Source organism: Dama dama, chromosome 29, assembly GCF_033118175.1.
Source record: "Dama dama isolate Ldn47 chromosome 29, ASM3311817v1, whole genome shotgun sequence".
NCBI classification, from domain to species: domain Eukaryota; kingdom Metazoa; phylum Chordata; class Mammalia; order Artiodactyla; family Cervidae; genus Dama; species Dama dama.
The window spans coordinates 52,022,993-52,039,270 of NC_083709.1; the positions used below are offsets into that span (position 1 = coordinate 52,022,993).

Consider the following 16,278-nt stretch of genomic DNA (forward strand, 5'->3'; position numbering starts at 1 on the left):
CATTTGTGAAAAAGTCTTTATAGGAATATATGGTTTCCTTTGTTTTGGATAAATACCTAGGAGTGAGATTGCTGGGTCGTATAATGTGTATACTGAACTTAATAAGTAATTGCCAAACTATTTTCCAGAGTGACTGCCATTTGCACTAACAGCAGAGTATGAAGGCTCCAGTTTCTCTGTGCCCTCACCAACACTTGGTATTCTCAGTCTTCAGTTTTATAGCCAGTCTGCCACATCTTCCTCATCTCTATTAGGATCTGACTGATACATACTTTAAAAGATTTCTTCTCCCTCTGTAGTTTCTCTTTCTTCCATGTTGTTTTTTACTCTGTTTGTTTTGGTCTCATGTTAAAGAGTGAATTCAGTTAATTCACTCAATCATGTCCAGCTCTTTGCAACCCCATGGACTGTAGCATGCCAGACTTCCCTGTCCATCACCATCTCCCGGAGCCTTTTCAAACTCACGTCCATCAAGTTGGTGATGTCATCCAACCGTCTCATCCTCTGTCGTCCCCTTCTCCTCCTGTCTTTAAGAGTGAGGCACTAAAAATTTTGCTGGTAGCTCTGAGCCGATCTGTGGAACTTATCTTCCAAGGGCTTCACTCTAAGGTTTTCCACCTGGGCTGTATTGTTCTTTCCTATTCAGTTCAGTTCAGTTCAGTGGCTCAGTCATGTCTGACTCTTTGCGACCCCATGAACTGCAGCATGACAGGCCTCCCTGTCCATCACCAACTGCCGGAGTTTACCCAAACACATGTCCATTGAGTCGGTGATGCCATCCAACAATCTCATCCTCTGTCGTCCCCTTCTCCTCCTGCCCTCAATCTTTCCCAGCATCAGGGTCTTTTCAAGTGCGTCAGCTCTTTGCATCAGGTGGCCAAAGTATTGGAGTTTCAACTTCACCATCAGTCCTTCCAATGAACACCCAGGACTGATCTCATTTAGGATGGACTGATTGGATCTTCTTGCAGTCCAAGGGACTCTCATGAGTCTTCTCCAACACCACAGTTCAAAAGCATCAGTTCTTCTGCGCTCAGCTTTCTTTATAGTCCAACTCTCACATCCATACATGACTACTGGAAAAACCATAGCCTTGACTAGATGGACCTTTGTTGACAAAGTAATGTCTCTGCTTTTTAATATGCTGTCTATGTTGGTCATAACTTTCCTTCCAAGGAGTAAACGTCTTTTAGTTTCATGGCTGCAGTCACCATCTGCAGTGAAATTTGGAGCCCAGAAAAATAAAGTCTGACACTGTTTCCCCATCTATTTGCCATGAAGTGATGGGACTGGATACCATGATCTTAGTGTTCTGAATGTTGAGCTTTAAGCCAACTTTTTCACTCTCCTCTTTCACTTTCATCAAGAGGCTCTTTATTTCTTCTTCACTTTCTGCCATAAGGGTGGTGTCATCTGCATATCTGAGGTTATTAATATTTCTCCCAGCAATCTTGATTCCAGCTTGTGCTTCCTCCAGCCCAACCTTTCTCATGATGTACTCTGCATATAAGTTAAATAAGCAGGGTGACAATATACATCCTTGACGTACTCCTTTTCCTATTTGGAACCAGTCCGTTGTTCCATGTCCAGTCTAACTGTTGCTTCCTGACCTGCATACAGGTTTCTCAAGAGGTAGGTCAGATGATCTGGTATTCCCATCTCCTTCAGAATTTTCCACAGTTTATTGTGATCCACACAGTCAAAGGCTTTGGCATAGTCAATAAAGCAGAAATAGATGTTTTTCTGGAACTCTCTTGCTGTTTTGATGATCCAACAGATGTTGGCAATTTGATCTCTGGTTCCTCTGCCTTTTCTAAAACCAACTTGAACATCTGGAAGTTCACAGTTCACATATTGCTGGAGCCTGGCTTGGAAAATTTTGAGCATTACTTTACTAGCATGTGAGATGAGTGCAATTGTGCGGTAGTTTGAGCATTCTTTGGCATTGCCTTTCCTTGGGATTGGAATGAAAATTGACCTTTTCCAGTTCTGAGGCCACTGCTGGGTTTTCCAAATTTGCTGGAATATTGAGTGCAGCACTTTTACAGCATCTTCTTTGAGGATTTGAAATAGCTCAACTGGAATTCCATCACCTCCACTAACTTTGTTTGTAGTAATGCTTCCTAACGCCACTTGACTTCACATTCCAGCATGTCTGGCTCTACGTGAGTGTGAGTGGTCACACCATCATGATTTTTCTGGGTCATGAAGATCTTTTTTTGTACAGTTCTTCTGTGTAATCTTGCCACCTGTTCTTAATATCTTCTGCTTCTGTTAGGTCCATACCATTTCTGTTCTTTATTGAGCCCATCTTTGCATGAAGTGTTCCCTTGTTATCTCTAATTTTCTTGAAGAGATCTCTAGTCTTTCCTATTCTGTTTATTTCCTCTATTTCTTTGCACTGATCACTGAGGAAAGCTTTCTTATCTCTCCTTGCTATTCTTTGGAACTCTGCATTCAAATGGGTATATTTTTCCTTTTCTCCTTTGCTTTTCGCTTCTCTTCTTTTCACAGCTATTTGTAAGGCCTCCTCAGACAACCATTTTGCTTTTTTGCACTTCTTTTCTTGGGGATGATCTTGATGCCTGTCTCCTGTACAATGTCACAAACCTCCGTCCATAGTTCATCAGGCACTCTGTCTATCAGATCTAGTCCCTTAAATCTATTTCTCACTTCTGCTAAATAGTCATAAGGGATTTGATTTAGGTCGTACCTGAATGGTCTAGTGGTTTTTTCTACTATATTCAATTTAAGTCTGAATTTTGCAATAAGGAGCTCATGATCTCAGCCACAGTCAGCTCCTGGTCTTGTTTTTGCTGATTGTATAGAGCTTCTCCATCTTTGGCTGCAAAGAATATAATCAGTCTGATTTCGGTGTTGACCATCTGGTGATGTCCATGTGTAGAGTCTTCTCTTATGTTGTTTGAAGAGGGTGTTTGCTGTGACCAGTGCATTCTCTTAGGCAAAACTCTATTAGCCTTTGCCTTGCTTCATTCTGTACTCCAAGGCCAAATTTGCCTGTTACTCCAGCTGTTTCTTGACTTCCTACTTTTGCATTCCAGTCCTCTATAATGAAAAGGACATCTTTTTTGGCTGTTAGTCCTAAAAGGTCTTGTTAGGTCTTCATAAAACTGTTCAACTTCAGGCTGGTTGTATTCCACAAAAATATAACTTTGGGCTGGTTATATTCCGCAGAAAAGGCTCTTTCTGTTTCTTGCCTTAGCATTATCTGACCTAGAGGGAAGAGAGTTTCTCTTCCCACAGAGTTTGAAAATGGTTTCTGGATTTGAGCCTCACTGCCTAGCTTTTACCATGTGTTCATCTCTGAATCAGTCACTCTGATTGAGGGATGGAGTATACTGATTTGCAGACCTAGGTCACCTCCCTAGTCTTAGGGGAAGTAGGATTTAGCCACACTCAGATTCCATGAACTGAGATGGAAAAAGGATTGGTTCTGTAAAGAAGACCCAAAATACTGATATCAGAGGAAAGGAAAAAGGGTGCTGCGCAGGCAAAATCAAAGTGTGTTCACTGTTTGTGGTTTGTATTCTATTAGTTGAAAATAAACGGAAAGCGGTACTTTTATATATTTCAGCCAACAGGATTACATGCTTGTCCCCAAATGTGCTGTATGTTCTACCTCAGGCTCCATTCTCTTGCTCACAGTGTTCTTTTCATTTGGATAGCATCCTTACTCCTGTCAAATTTATATTCTTCCATGTTCTCCCAGAAATGCTGCTCTATTTTGAAGCCTTGCCTATGGTCATTTCTCTTTTAAACTGTTGGATTTCATTGTTTAATAAATACATTATACATCGAATTCAACTAGTCTTACAAGTCCAGTCACTCACCTGCAGGTTTGACTCATCCCACTGCCAGACTGAGGGCCCAAACTGAGAGCACTTTGTGTCCCTGGATGCCCTCCATTCTTCACGTAAGAGTTCTGTGTTAGGCACTCCATGAATGTGTGTTGAACTGGAAAAGACAACTCCTTAGCATTTATTTTGTAAAATGTACTTAGTTGTATATGCTACAGTGGTTGGCAGTGTTTAATTATACACTTGGCAAAGTTAAAACAGCTGTAGAGACAAAGAACATCGCTAGAGCCTTTAAGTGCTTTTGCATATATTTAACTAATGCTTTTAATATAAAAAGTAACAGCCCATGAATTATTATTAGGTAGTTGATTTCTTTTTGGCAGTATTTTAGGAAAGTTTTGGAGAAAAATTTCATGCAACTGGATTACTGAATACAACTTCTATATGCCTAACATAGTCACTGGCACACAGATGCTAAATGAGTAGTAGTTGAAGTAACCATTATTCTATGCTTGAAAAAACTTGTAGAATTTATCTTTTTTTTTTCTTGTGCTATGAAGTAGACATCTTCTAAGAAGAACAAAACACCCTTGAGGGAGGAGTTCTGTAAAGATCTCACATTGCTGTGTATCTTTTTTAAGTAATGGGACCCTATGTGAGAAAAGTTCTGTGTGATGAGCTGGGGGCCCCAGCCAATTCTGCAATCAACTGTGTTCCCCTGGAAGATTTTGGAGGGCAGCATCCTGACCCCAACCTGACATATGCAACCACCCTTCTGGAAGCTATGAAAGGAGGGGAATATGGATTTGGAGCTGCGTTTGATGCTGATGGGGTAAGGAGGAAGGCTTTCTGCCTGCTGATCGTTTTGCTATATAATGAGCCAAACACTGGAAACCAGAGAATTGTTGAATACCTCTGGGGCTGACACGTAAGGGGCATATGAACGCTAACTGGCTCTGCATCTGCCCTTCTACTTAATGGCCTAGTATTGCATGTAAATAGCCATTACTTTTCTTTTTCCAAGTAGCAGTATGTTATAAAGAGGTTATTTCTTTTAAAAAATTAATGCAATACATCTTTATTTATGACTGATCTTGTTGAAATCACCATGTTAAGAAAACAGCTATTTTAGTAATAATCTCTGTTCTCCATTATGTTTGGGAGAAGTGTGAATGAAGAATGTAGAGGCTACTAAAGTCTGAGGAAGTCATCCACATTTCAACAGGTTGGATATTTTCCTAGCGGTGTCAAGATCCTGCACCCTGCAATATTCAGGGATTTTAGTTTCCCATGCCCTCTTTGGCCTCCTTCAAGTGGTTTTCCATTGTTTAAATCTGAGGATGGCAGTAAAGTGCCTGGTGATGATGATGGGAATGGACTGCTAGCAGCAGATGCCTTTGCCTGAACATTTTCACACATTCTTTCCCACAGGACCGTTACATGATCCTAGGCCAAAATGGCTTCTTTGTGAGCCCTTCCGACTCCTTGGCCATCATTGCCGCCAACCTCTCTTGCATTCCATATTTCCGTCAGATGGGAGTCCGAGGGTTTGGAAGGAGTATGCCCACCAGCACAGCCCTCGACAGGTAAGCAGAATGTCACCGTGAAAAACTTCATGACAGGCCTCTGATGTCATTGTTCCTTCTGCTGGTGGCTCTCAATCATTCTCCCCTCGCACTTTGGGAACTTGTTGAAATTAGAGATATGGGAATTTAAAGACATATATAGTTAATAGAAGTGTGAAGAATCAGTGGCCTGAACTGGGTTCTGCTACATCTTAGCTCTCAGGAACTTGGGAGACTTATTTGATTTCTGTGTCTCTGTTTTCTTTTCTTTAAAATGAGCATGATAATAGTATCATCCTTACATGGATTGTATGAGGTAGGAATGAGGTGATTCTTATAAAGCATGTAACAGAATGCGTGGTTCATAGTAAATACTTCATAAATGGTAAGAAAACTTACTAAATATGTAAGCAAGGTAGAAAGAACATGAGTCTTAGGATCAGATAATATTATTTTAAAATGCTCACTTATCTCAGGCTTCCCTGGTAGCTCAGCTGGTAAAGAATCTGCCTGCAATCTGGGAGACCCTGGTTTGATTCCTGGGTTGAGAAGATTCCCTGGGGAAGGGATAGACAACCCAATCCAGTATTCTGGCCTGGAGAATTTCATGGACAGAGGAGCCTGGCAGGCTACAGTCCATGGGGTTGCAAAGAGTCAGACACGACTGAGCAATTTTTACTATATCATCATTAGTTCTATAAAAACAGGGAAGATAAGTTTGTTGTGAGAATGAAGCGAGATACACATGGAAAATGCTCAACAGGAGACTCATTAGATAACAGTCTAAAGTTTCTTACCCTGGCCCTGTCCACCCATCTTTTAGCTTATCTTAGGAAACAATGAATTTCAGAGTCTAATATTTTCAAGCAATGTATATTATTGTGGAAGCAGTATTTGTTCATGCTGGAAAGTTAAAAAACACAGAAAACGAGGAAAATGTAAGCGACTCTGCCTGAGCTGCTTATGTTAATTGATAAATGTATATTCCCTACTGAATCTTTTTATATACATATATAATATATATGCATAGCTATAAATCATATATAACATACATAATATAATATGTGTAATATATATTTGCCTTTTTGTGAAACCAAAAAGAGATCTGAAAGTACATACCGCCTTGTAACATTTTTTTCCCATCAACAATCTCCAACTTTGTCTTAATTCAGTTTTATATCATCTAAAACCAAGATCATATTCAAATTTCCCCTGAGTGTTCCTGGAGTGTCTTTAACGTATGGTTTTGCCCAAAGCAGCATCCTGTCTAACATCATACATTGCATCTGGTTGTCACATCTCTTAAGTCTCTTAGAATCTAGCACAAGCCTTTTATCTTTTAGTTAATGATAATTATTTTTGAGGAGACCAGACCAGTTGTCCTGCAGAATCTCATCTTCTGGATGGTGAAGTTATTTCCTCATGGTGTTACCATTCATTCAGTCATTCCTAAAGTAAATTTTATATGAAGTGAATTGAGTTAATCTTAAGGGTACAATTCAATGAGTTTTGGAAAAGGTATACATCTGGGTGACAACCAATGAAAATAAGATATAGAACAGTCCCATCACCCCCCAAAGTTCCTCCTTCCAATGCCCCATTGTTGTAATTTCTTCTGCCATATTTAGGCTTTGCCTGTTCTTGAGCTTCACAAAAATAGAATCATATACTACATATTTATTACTAGTTTTTTCATTTATTATGTATTTTTTTATTCATCTGCATTCACTGAATTTGTAACTAGTTCATTCCCCTATGTTTCAGTATAGTATATCAATGTATGAATATATCATAATTTATTTTTCCAGTATCCTGTTGATGAACATTTGGGTTGTTTTCAGTTGTTAGATACTATAAATCATGCCATTATAAGCATTCTTACACGTGTCTTTTTGTGTATACATCTACATTCTTCAGTTAACATCCAGGAGTAGAATGCTGCTTGTAGGATAGATGTATGTTTAATTTAACAAGAAACTGCCAAACTGTTTTCCATTTTGTACTCTTATTTGCAACGTGTGAGGCTTCTAGTAACTTTATATCTTCAATAACATTTGGTGCTATCAGTCTTTTTTATTTTAAGCAGTCTGGTGAGTGCAAAATAGTGTTTCATTTTGGTTTAAATTTGTATTTTTCTAGTGATGTTGAGCTCATTTTCATATGCTCGTTGTCCATTTGTGAACTTCTTTGTTATGTACCTGTTCGAAATGTATTTGCTCAGTTGAAGGCGCATTGTTTGTCTTTTTGTTATTGATTTAGAGAAGTTCTTTATATATTCTTGGTAATAAGGTTTTTTTGGCCATACTGCCAGCTTGTGGGATCTTAGTTCCCTGACCAAGGATTGAACCCAGGTCCTCAGCAGTGAGAGGCCTAACCACTGGTCTGCCAGGGAATATCCTGGATAATAAGTCTTTTGTCAGATATATGTATTACAAATATTTTCTCCATGCCTGTCACTTCCTCATTCAAATACTTAATTGTGTCTTTTGATGAGTGTGAGTTTTAAATTTTGACAGTGTCCAATTCTTTTTCTTGTATAATTGTGTGCTTAGTCACTCAGTTGTGTCCGACTCTTCGCAACCCCGTGGACTGTAGCCCACCAGGCTCCTCTGTCCATGGGGATTCTCCAGGCAAGAATACTGGAGCAGGTTGCCATGCCCTCCTCCAGAGGATTTTCCCAACCCAGGGATCAAACCCAGGTCTCCCGAATTGCAGGTGATTTTTTTACTGTCTGAGCCATCAGGGAAGCCCAAGAATACTGGAGTGGGGAGCCGATCCCTTCTCCAGGGGATCTTCCCAACCCAGGAATCAGAGCAGGGTCTTCTGCATTGCAGGCAGATTCTTTACCAGCTGAGCTACCAGGGAAGCCCTCATATAAATAATATATACTTTCTTATCCTCTGTAAGAAATCTTTGCTTACCCAAAGGTCAAAAAGATGTTTTTTCCTATCCTTACTTCTAGAATCATTGTCATTTTAATTTTGCATTTAAGTCTTTGATGATTTTGAATTAATTTTTCTGTGGGTTATAAGGCAGGGGTTGAGGCTTGTTTTTTCCCTATATGCAATTGTTATTGAAAAGAATTTACCTTTCTCTTGGTGTGTTTGTTAAAAATCAGTTGACCATATATATGTGGGTCTGTTTCAAGATTGTCCCTTCTGCTCCATTGATCTATTGTCTATTCCTATGCCAATATTTCCTTGTCTTGATTATTGAAGTTTTAAAGTAGTTAGTTAAGTCAAATGACCCCCCCAACTCTTATTTCTTTTTTCTTCATATAGAAAAAATTATATATCTAATGTCCTTTGCATTTCTATGTACATTTTAGAATCAACTTGTTATTTTCTACTAGGGCCTATTGCAATTTTGATTGAAATTGTGTTGAATCCACAGAGCAATTCTGGAAGAATTGCATTTCAATGATACTGAGATTTCTAGCCCAGGAATGTGATATATCTCTTATTTTATTTAGTTTTCTTTAATTTCTCTTACATACTTTGTAGGTTAGTTTCTCTTCTGTATATTTTGTAGTTTAGCGTGGAAATCTTTACAATTTTTGTCAAATTGATTCATGAGTACTTTGTATATTTTGATGCTAATGCAAATGGAATAGTTTTATAAGGTTAATTTTCCAGTTGTTTGCTGCTAGTAATTAGAAATATAATTGATTGCTGTAAATTGATCTTTTATTCCTCCACCAGTACGGAGATGAATCAGATGCCTTTTGGATGCCCCCTATGTTACTTCTTTCCCTCAGGTGATATTGATGTAAAATCTGTGATGATGAAGCAACCACAGTTTAAAATTCTTGCCTAGCAGCTCCAAAGGGTGGGATGTGTAATTCCATTCTTCCCCCTTTGCCTTGGTTTATATCTTTCCTTTAAAAATAAACAAAACATGAACTACTTCCCTGGTGTCTCAGACAATAAAGCGTCTGCCTACAAAGTGGGAGACCGGAGTTCAATCCCCGGGTCGAGAAGGTCACCTGGAGAAGGAAATAGTAACCCACTCCAGTATTCTTGCCTGGGAAATCCCATGGGCGGAGGAACTTGGTAGGCTACAGTCCATGGGGTCGCAAAGAGTCTGACACGACTGAGCGATTTCACTTCACTTAAAAAAAAAAAATCAGCAAAACTGTAGAAAGCAAAGCAAAAACCAGACTGTCTCTAGAAATGGAAAACCCAGAGTCACAGAGGATCCTGAGTTCTATGTAGGTTACTTAATATTCTGGGAGGATATATAAGGTGGCTCAGTGGTTGGTGAAGAATCCGCCTACCAGTACAGGAGACTTGGGAGAAATATGAGTTCAATCACTGTGTCAGAAAGATCCCCTGGAAGAGGAAATGGCATCCCACTCCAGTATTCTCTCCTAGAGAATCACATGGACAGAGGAACATGACAAGGCTGCTGTCCATGGGGTCACAAAGGGTCAGAAAGACCCAGCAACTGAGCATGCGTGCTCACTTATACATAATCTTACAATTTAGAAAGAACTTTCATTAATTTGAACTCACTTGATCTTTGCAATAATTTAGAAAGGTACTTGGGTAGACACTACTCTCAGCATATTAAAGATGCTGAACCAATTATCAGAGAGATTAAGTGACTCACACAAGGTTACATAGCTAATAAGAAAGTGACCTGGAATTTGAAACTATTGCATCTTCCTAGTAACTACAACTTAATCAGGATGGTTTCTGAGAAACCAGTTGCGAATATTGCTAAGCTCTCCCATAGGGTAGTCAGCAGCTTCCCAAACCCTGGCCGTGAGGGACCAGTTTCATTCTGACAACACAACCCATTTGTGCTCTTTTCTTATGGAAATTTCCCAGTTGTTCTTGGTTTCAGTTTATCCCTCCTTCCCATTGAATCTCTGTTTCAGTCAGAAACCAGAAGCCTTGCTTAGAAAGTTCACAGAGGACCTGTTCTGATATGTAAGTGACCATTTAAAAGGATTATTCATGCTTGCTGGTTGGGATTCAGAATTCTGTGGGCTCTGAAGTGGTGATTTGTTTTGGGTATTTGATCTCTTGTGGAGTCCCTGGTGGATTCTCATGATAGACACTTTATAAGTTTCTTCTTCGTGAAAGAAATGCTGCCTCAAAATGTTATCTTGTCAGTAGTTTCCCACTTAGGTTATTTTTTAATTAATAAAATCATAGGAATGTGCCCCTAAATGCCAGACCCTGGAAGAAAGACAGCGAAGTGACTGAGACACATTCAGTGGTGCACTTGCCCAAACTCCTGGGATTGCAGAATAAAGGAGGCCTGCACCCTTGATGCTGGTGAATTATTCAGACAAACTTCCATTGTTTCATGGATAATTGTTGTTCCCCGAGGGAAGACTTTCAGTATCTTTCATTTCTACTCTTACAGTATCACTGAGACAAGGATTCCATTTACCCCAGAATAATACCGTTTCAGCCTTGAAAATGGCATTCTTTTGGGCTTTGTCATTCTAAATGTGTCTGATTTGTGGTTACAGATGAATCTGTGTTGCTGAAATCATTTTGGTTCAAATTATTTGAGAAGTAAAGCACATTGGAAGTATATTTGTGGCCCAAGATTTATCTCTACTCCGTGAGGCTGTATTAAATAATCCCCTGTGTTATCTTCCTTCAGTAATACTTATGAAGCACCCATCTGTGCGTGGTCCTGTGCTGAATGCTGTGTTAAGCAAGGCAAACACATGCAGACATAAACTCTCCTCATTCAGAAATATTTAAAGCCTCAATCAAGGCTAGCATCCTAGTATACACTGCAAGGGAGCCATATCTAGAAAGTATGTTTTGACTACAGGGAGGCCATATGAGGTCCACCACCCATAAACATGATGGAAAAGGGAATTAGGACTCTTCTACTCTCTTTTTGCTTTTTGTGTCACTCCTGTTGTTCTCTATTTATTCACTCAAGAAATATTTATTAAGGGCCTTCTATATCCTAGGCAATTGTCCCTTGCCCTGATGGAACTTACTGTCTGATGCAGAAGATGAATAATAACAAGTAAAGAAAAAGCATATAAACACAAATTGTAATGCATGTTCAGGGGAAATGAACTTGGTATAGTAATAACTGGCAAGTGTGGAACATCCTCCTTGGTAATATAGATAATGGACTTTCTGAGGAGTTTATGGGTAGGACCAAAGACTAGAAACATGCAGGTAGACCTGGCTTTGATGCTGAGATTAGAAATGGCCCATAGCATATGTGAAAATGCTTATTTTTTCAGAATGTAGTCTACAGCTATTTGTTGTCAATCCCCGACCTGAAATATGTACTGTAGTTTTATCTTGAACATATCCAGTTGGTCATTGGAATCTAGACAGTGTTAATCCAGCAAGTATGCAGCATCTACGTATCTATGATGAACTTGGTCCTTGTTACACACTTTAGATCTGTGTTATTTTGTCTCCAAGATCAATCAGGATGCACAGTGGTAAGGGAGAAAGAGTGTTGTGAGCTAATATGTAATTATCCAGTCTCCCATACATCTGTTGTGCTATAGAGTAATAGGAATTATTTTGCCCTAGCATATAAATATGTTCAAATATAACTTATATTAAAACAGAAAAGAGAGAAAAAGCTCTTTATAATAGTAGTTATTGCCCTAAAACCATCCATAGCTGTTTAATTCATGGTCAAGGGAGAAAGGAAATGGCACCATCAAAAGAGTTTGCTAAAAAGAATTTAGTAATAGTAGCTTTAATAACCTGGTCTACAGAAGTATGAACGAAGATAATGAAGGAAACAAACAAAAAAAAGCAAGAAGTGATGGAGAGGCATCTCAGGACTCATAGTATCAGAAAGCTAGTAATCCCCCAGGACTGAAGAGTCAGGGAGGGATTGGGTAACCATAGCTGAGGAGATTTGGAGTTGTCAGGACTGATCTTATCAGGGAGGTATAAATACCCTAACTTCTCTCTTTTCCCACCCTTCAGTCTCTTGCTGATGCCTCCTCTTGACCAAACCCCACAGGAAGCCAGGGGGCAGCCCTTGCAGCTCAGCCTCCTAGGGAAGCTGACAGGGCAGAGGTGGGCGTTGAATGGAATGGCGGGCTCTCAGGTGGAAGGGGGCAAACCAGGAACAGCCAGCACAATGGCCAGTCTTTTTGGTAATCTCTGCCTGCTTGTCTCCCAGTCTCATTCTCTCCCCAGTTTTTTGGACCTCAGGTGTAGCCAGCTGAGTTAATCATGCTCATCATTGAGCAGTCCTTTCATAGTGTGTCCAGTGGGAGACTCATTTCTTATTATTAAAAAATTAACATACTTCTCTTTTCTTTGATTACCCTCCTCCCAGAGACAATCGCAAATGTGTATTTGTTGGGTATCCTTTTGTTTGCGTGTGTTGTTTTATTTGCATGTACTTCAGATGATTGTGACTAGTACTATAAATAGACTGTGTCTAGTTTCTTACTCTTTTCCACTAAAGACTTTGTGTTAAGATCCTCTCAGTGCCTAAGTGTGCATGTAGTGTGTTGCTTCTGACTACTGCAGAGTAGTCCATGGTGTGCATCCACAGGTTACTTCCATTCCTGCTCCTCTGAACACTCAGGCTGCCTCTCACCTCCCGCACCAGTGAATGATGCTTCATAGCCCCCTTGGGATTTATGTGAGAGTTTCTTCGACATGTGTATCCAAGAGGAGAATTGTTGGGTCAGAAGCACTGTGTATACTTAATTTGACCAAATCCTGTGTTAGATTGTACTTCACTAGGCTGCTTCCCCTGCTAGTTTCTGCATCTTCAAGTCCAGACCAATATTTTATTGACCAGTGGAAGAGTCAATGACCAATGGAAGAGATAGAGAGTAATATACCATTGCTGTACTAAATTTTCATTTCTCATATTGCTAATGAACATCTCTTCAGATGCTTGAGATTTGGGGGTTTCCTTTCTATTAACTCTCTGTTCCTATCCTTTGCCTGACTTTGTATTTAGAATTTTCTCCCCTTTTTTGATGGATTTCCATGAGCTCATTGTACATTCTATATATTTGTTGCTGTTGTTGAGTTGCTAAGTTGTGTCTGACTCTTTTGTGACCCCATGGACAGTTGCCCACCAGGCTCCTCTGTCCATGGGATTTCCCAAGCAAGAATACTGGAATGGGTTGCCATTTCTTTCTCCAGGGGATCTTGCCAACCCAGGGATCAAGCCTGCATCTCCTGCTCGGCAGGCAGATTCTTTCCCACTGAGCCACCTGGGAAGCACCCTTACAGTTTCCCAAATTTGATGACCTCTCACACTGATGTACCTTTGCATATCCTGTTCTCTTTCCTTAAAATGTGTTCCCTTCACCTTGTCCCACTGCCTACTTTGTTCTTCCTGATCTTTCAAGACTTGAGTCAGCATCACCTTCTTGGTAGTACTCTTTTGATGTCATGTTTCTCCATCCAAAGGAGTACATAGAACTTACTCTTCAGCGGTCCCTTTATCACAGTTGTCACAGACATTAAAATCATGTGTTTGTCTGTTTCCTAATGTCCTGTAAATCCTCCACAAGCAAAGTTTTTGGCCAGTGCCTGGCATAAGGTAGGTTCTCAAAAACGCTTACCAAATGAATGAATAAGATTTTTTTCCTTTTTGGAATATTTTTTATTTGGGAGAAAAAGTAGCTTGAGCTCCACAGATCTAATCACATAATTCTAAAAGTTAACTGCCATGATATATAAACAAGCTTCTTTGAACTTTTTTACAAAATAAATTTGTCAATTTATTGATTGCAGAGGAAAATAAATATACCGAGTGATAAGGAGGAAAGGAATGATGTATAATTTTTTAGTCTTTTGGGTATCTAATAAAACTGTGCCTGACTTATGGTTTTCATTTATATTTAGGTAAGTTTGCGGTGAGTTGAATTTTAGTTATGCTATGTATTGATTATGACAATAAAAATGAGATAAAAGGAAGCAATGGCACAGCAGTTATTTCTCAGTCAATAGGTAAACACACTTACCAGAGCCTGAACTTAAGCTCAGGTGTCTTTATTCCTTTCCTGGGTAGGTAGGGTGAGTACTGATTTCATCCTAGTTTAGAGGATACCTTCTTCTATCCCTTTTGTGTCTACCTTCTGGAAAGGATGCTGATGGTGATCCAAGCCTGCTTGTCAGTATTTCTATGAGTTGGTGTCAGATGAGAAAGCAATTTCATGCCCACATTAAGTAGAGGGCACTTATAGATTAATTACCTAAAGTGAGAGGAATAAATTGATAACATTTAAGACTAGAATCTGCAAGAACTTTGGAGATGTTGGATAAACCATCTTTTGTTCAGCTGTTCAGAGCTGTCTTGGTTGGGTGTTTGCTCTCTATGTTGGTCAGTAAAACAATTTTGAATAAGCAATCAGTAACCTGAGTTCCAAAACATATAGTTATCATCACCCCTACATATGATCTCAGACAAACCATTTTTAGAAATTGGCTTTCTCTGGCCTGCTCTATCTGCAGGGACTCCTTGCCACTCTTCAATTTTGTTTCTGGAAAAGCATAGTCATTAATAACAGTTCCAACATCCTATCCTCAGTCCTTCCAGTCCCATTGACTTGGCACTTGTTGGCGTTTGGCAAATAATTTTGACCACTGGCAAGTTCTACCAATACTGAAAGAAATTCATTTACACCACCCTGGGTGATTGGGGATTAAAGATCACTTAAGGCTGGGTTCCAATGCCACCTGGTCTAGAGCATATAACTAAGTGGCATGTTGTTGTTCTCCAGTGCAAACGTTGACTTCATGACCTATCTTTACTTATAATCTCAGTTTTGGTTTTTGAAGGGTCCATTTGGTTAAATATTCTCCTTTCTTTTTTGTGACTTCAAATACTTATACACTTTAAAAATCAATCCAATTCATTATTGCAAAGAGGCATGAGGTAACTTTTTGGGCTGATAAAAATGTTCTGTACCTTAATTATGGTAGCAGTATTAATAACACAACTCTATCTATCTGTGTATCTATCTATCAAGATTCATAGAACTGTACACTTAAAGCTGGCAAATTTTATTTTATATCAGTAATACCTTGATAAAAGTGATAAAAATAATCAAATCCTATTTATTTGAAAACAAACCAAAGAATTTCTTTTGGGTCTTCCTTTATGATTAAGGTCATGCCCTCTGTTTGAGTGCATCTAGTTCCTAGCATCAAAGCTTGCATTTACCAGACTATCAATACACACTGGCTGGGTTCAAGTGAGATGAGTGGTCTTTGGAATTGCTGCCCACTACTTCCTTCTCTCTGGTGAGCCAGAACATCGGTACACTATTTTCAGTCTTGTCTTGGGAAAGATTTACATTTAGAGTTGAAAGTTCTAAGATTTCAAGGTCATTAGTCAAATTTATTGGTGGCATAAAGATATAAAGAAGATAGGATAGCCCAGCATAACTGAACTATATGCTTTGTCAAGCAGCCAGAGAAGCTTGGCACTTGACAATGATTTTAAATGATGGAGGATAGTGATGAATCATCTTAGGCTTGAAGATCCTTTTGGAGGGAAAGAGCTTTTTGTACAAAAATGTGCTTTTGGTGTATGCTATATATTTTGAAATGAACTTTATAACTTTCACCCAAAAAAAGTTTTTTAATGGATTTTAAACCTCAACCTCTTAGGGTAATCTTAAACCAAACCTGTTGGAACACTGATTAAATTGCCAAGTCTATCAATTTCACTTTCCAGTAGGGCTGAGGTAAGAATAGTATCTAAGAAAGATGCACAGGAGAATAAAAAAACTCTCCCCAAATTTTGCCTGCTCAGCACAGAGTAAGAGGGTGAATGCATTTTTATTTATAGTGGATTTCATTACAGTTTCTTATTCAGTGGTCACATAAGCCCTCAGAAGTATTTGCATTAAGTGTTATTATTGAAGCTTTATAGGAAAAGTATGATATTGGGAGATTAAGTAA

At 39.2% G+C, this 16,278-nt stretch overlaps 1 protein-coding gene across 1 annotated transcript in view; it reads left to right on the top strand.

Annotated features, from left to right (window-relative positions):
• PGM5 (phosphoglucomutase 5) overlaps positions 1 to 16,278 on the top strand; it is a 194,802-nt gene that overhangs the window by 39,804 nt on the left and 138,720 nt on the right. The window contains exons 5-6 of the mRNA XM_061132188.1: positions 4,460 to 4,650; positions 5,250 to 5,404. Coding sequence (XP_060988171.1) covers positions 4,460 to 4,650; positions 5,250 to 5,404 — 346 coding nt within the window. The remainder of the gene's footprint in view (positions 1 to 4,459; positions 4,651 to 5,249; positions 5,405 to 16,278) is intronic.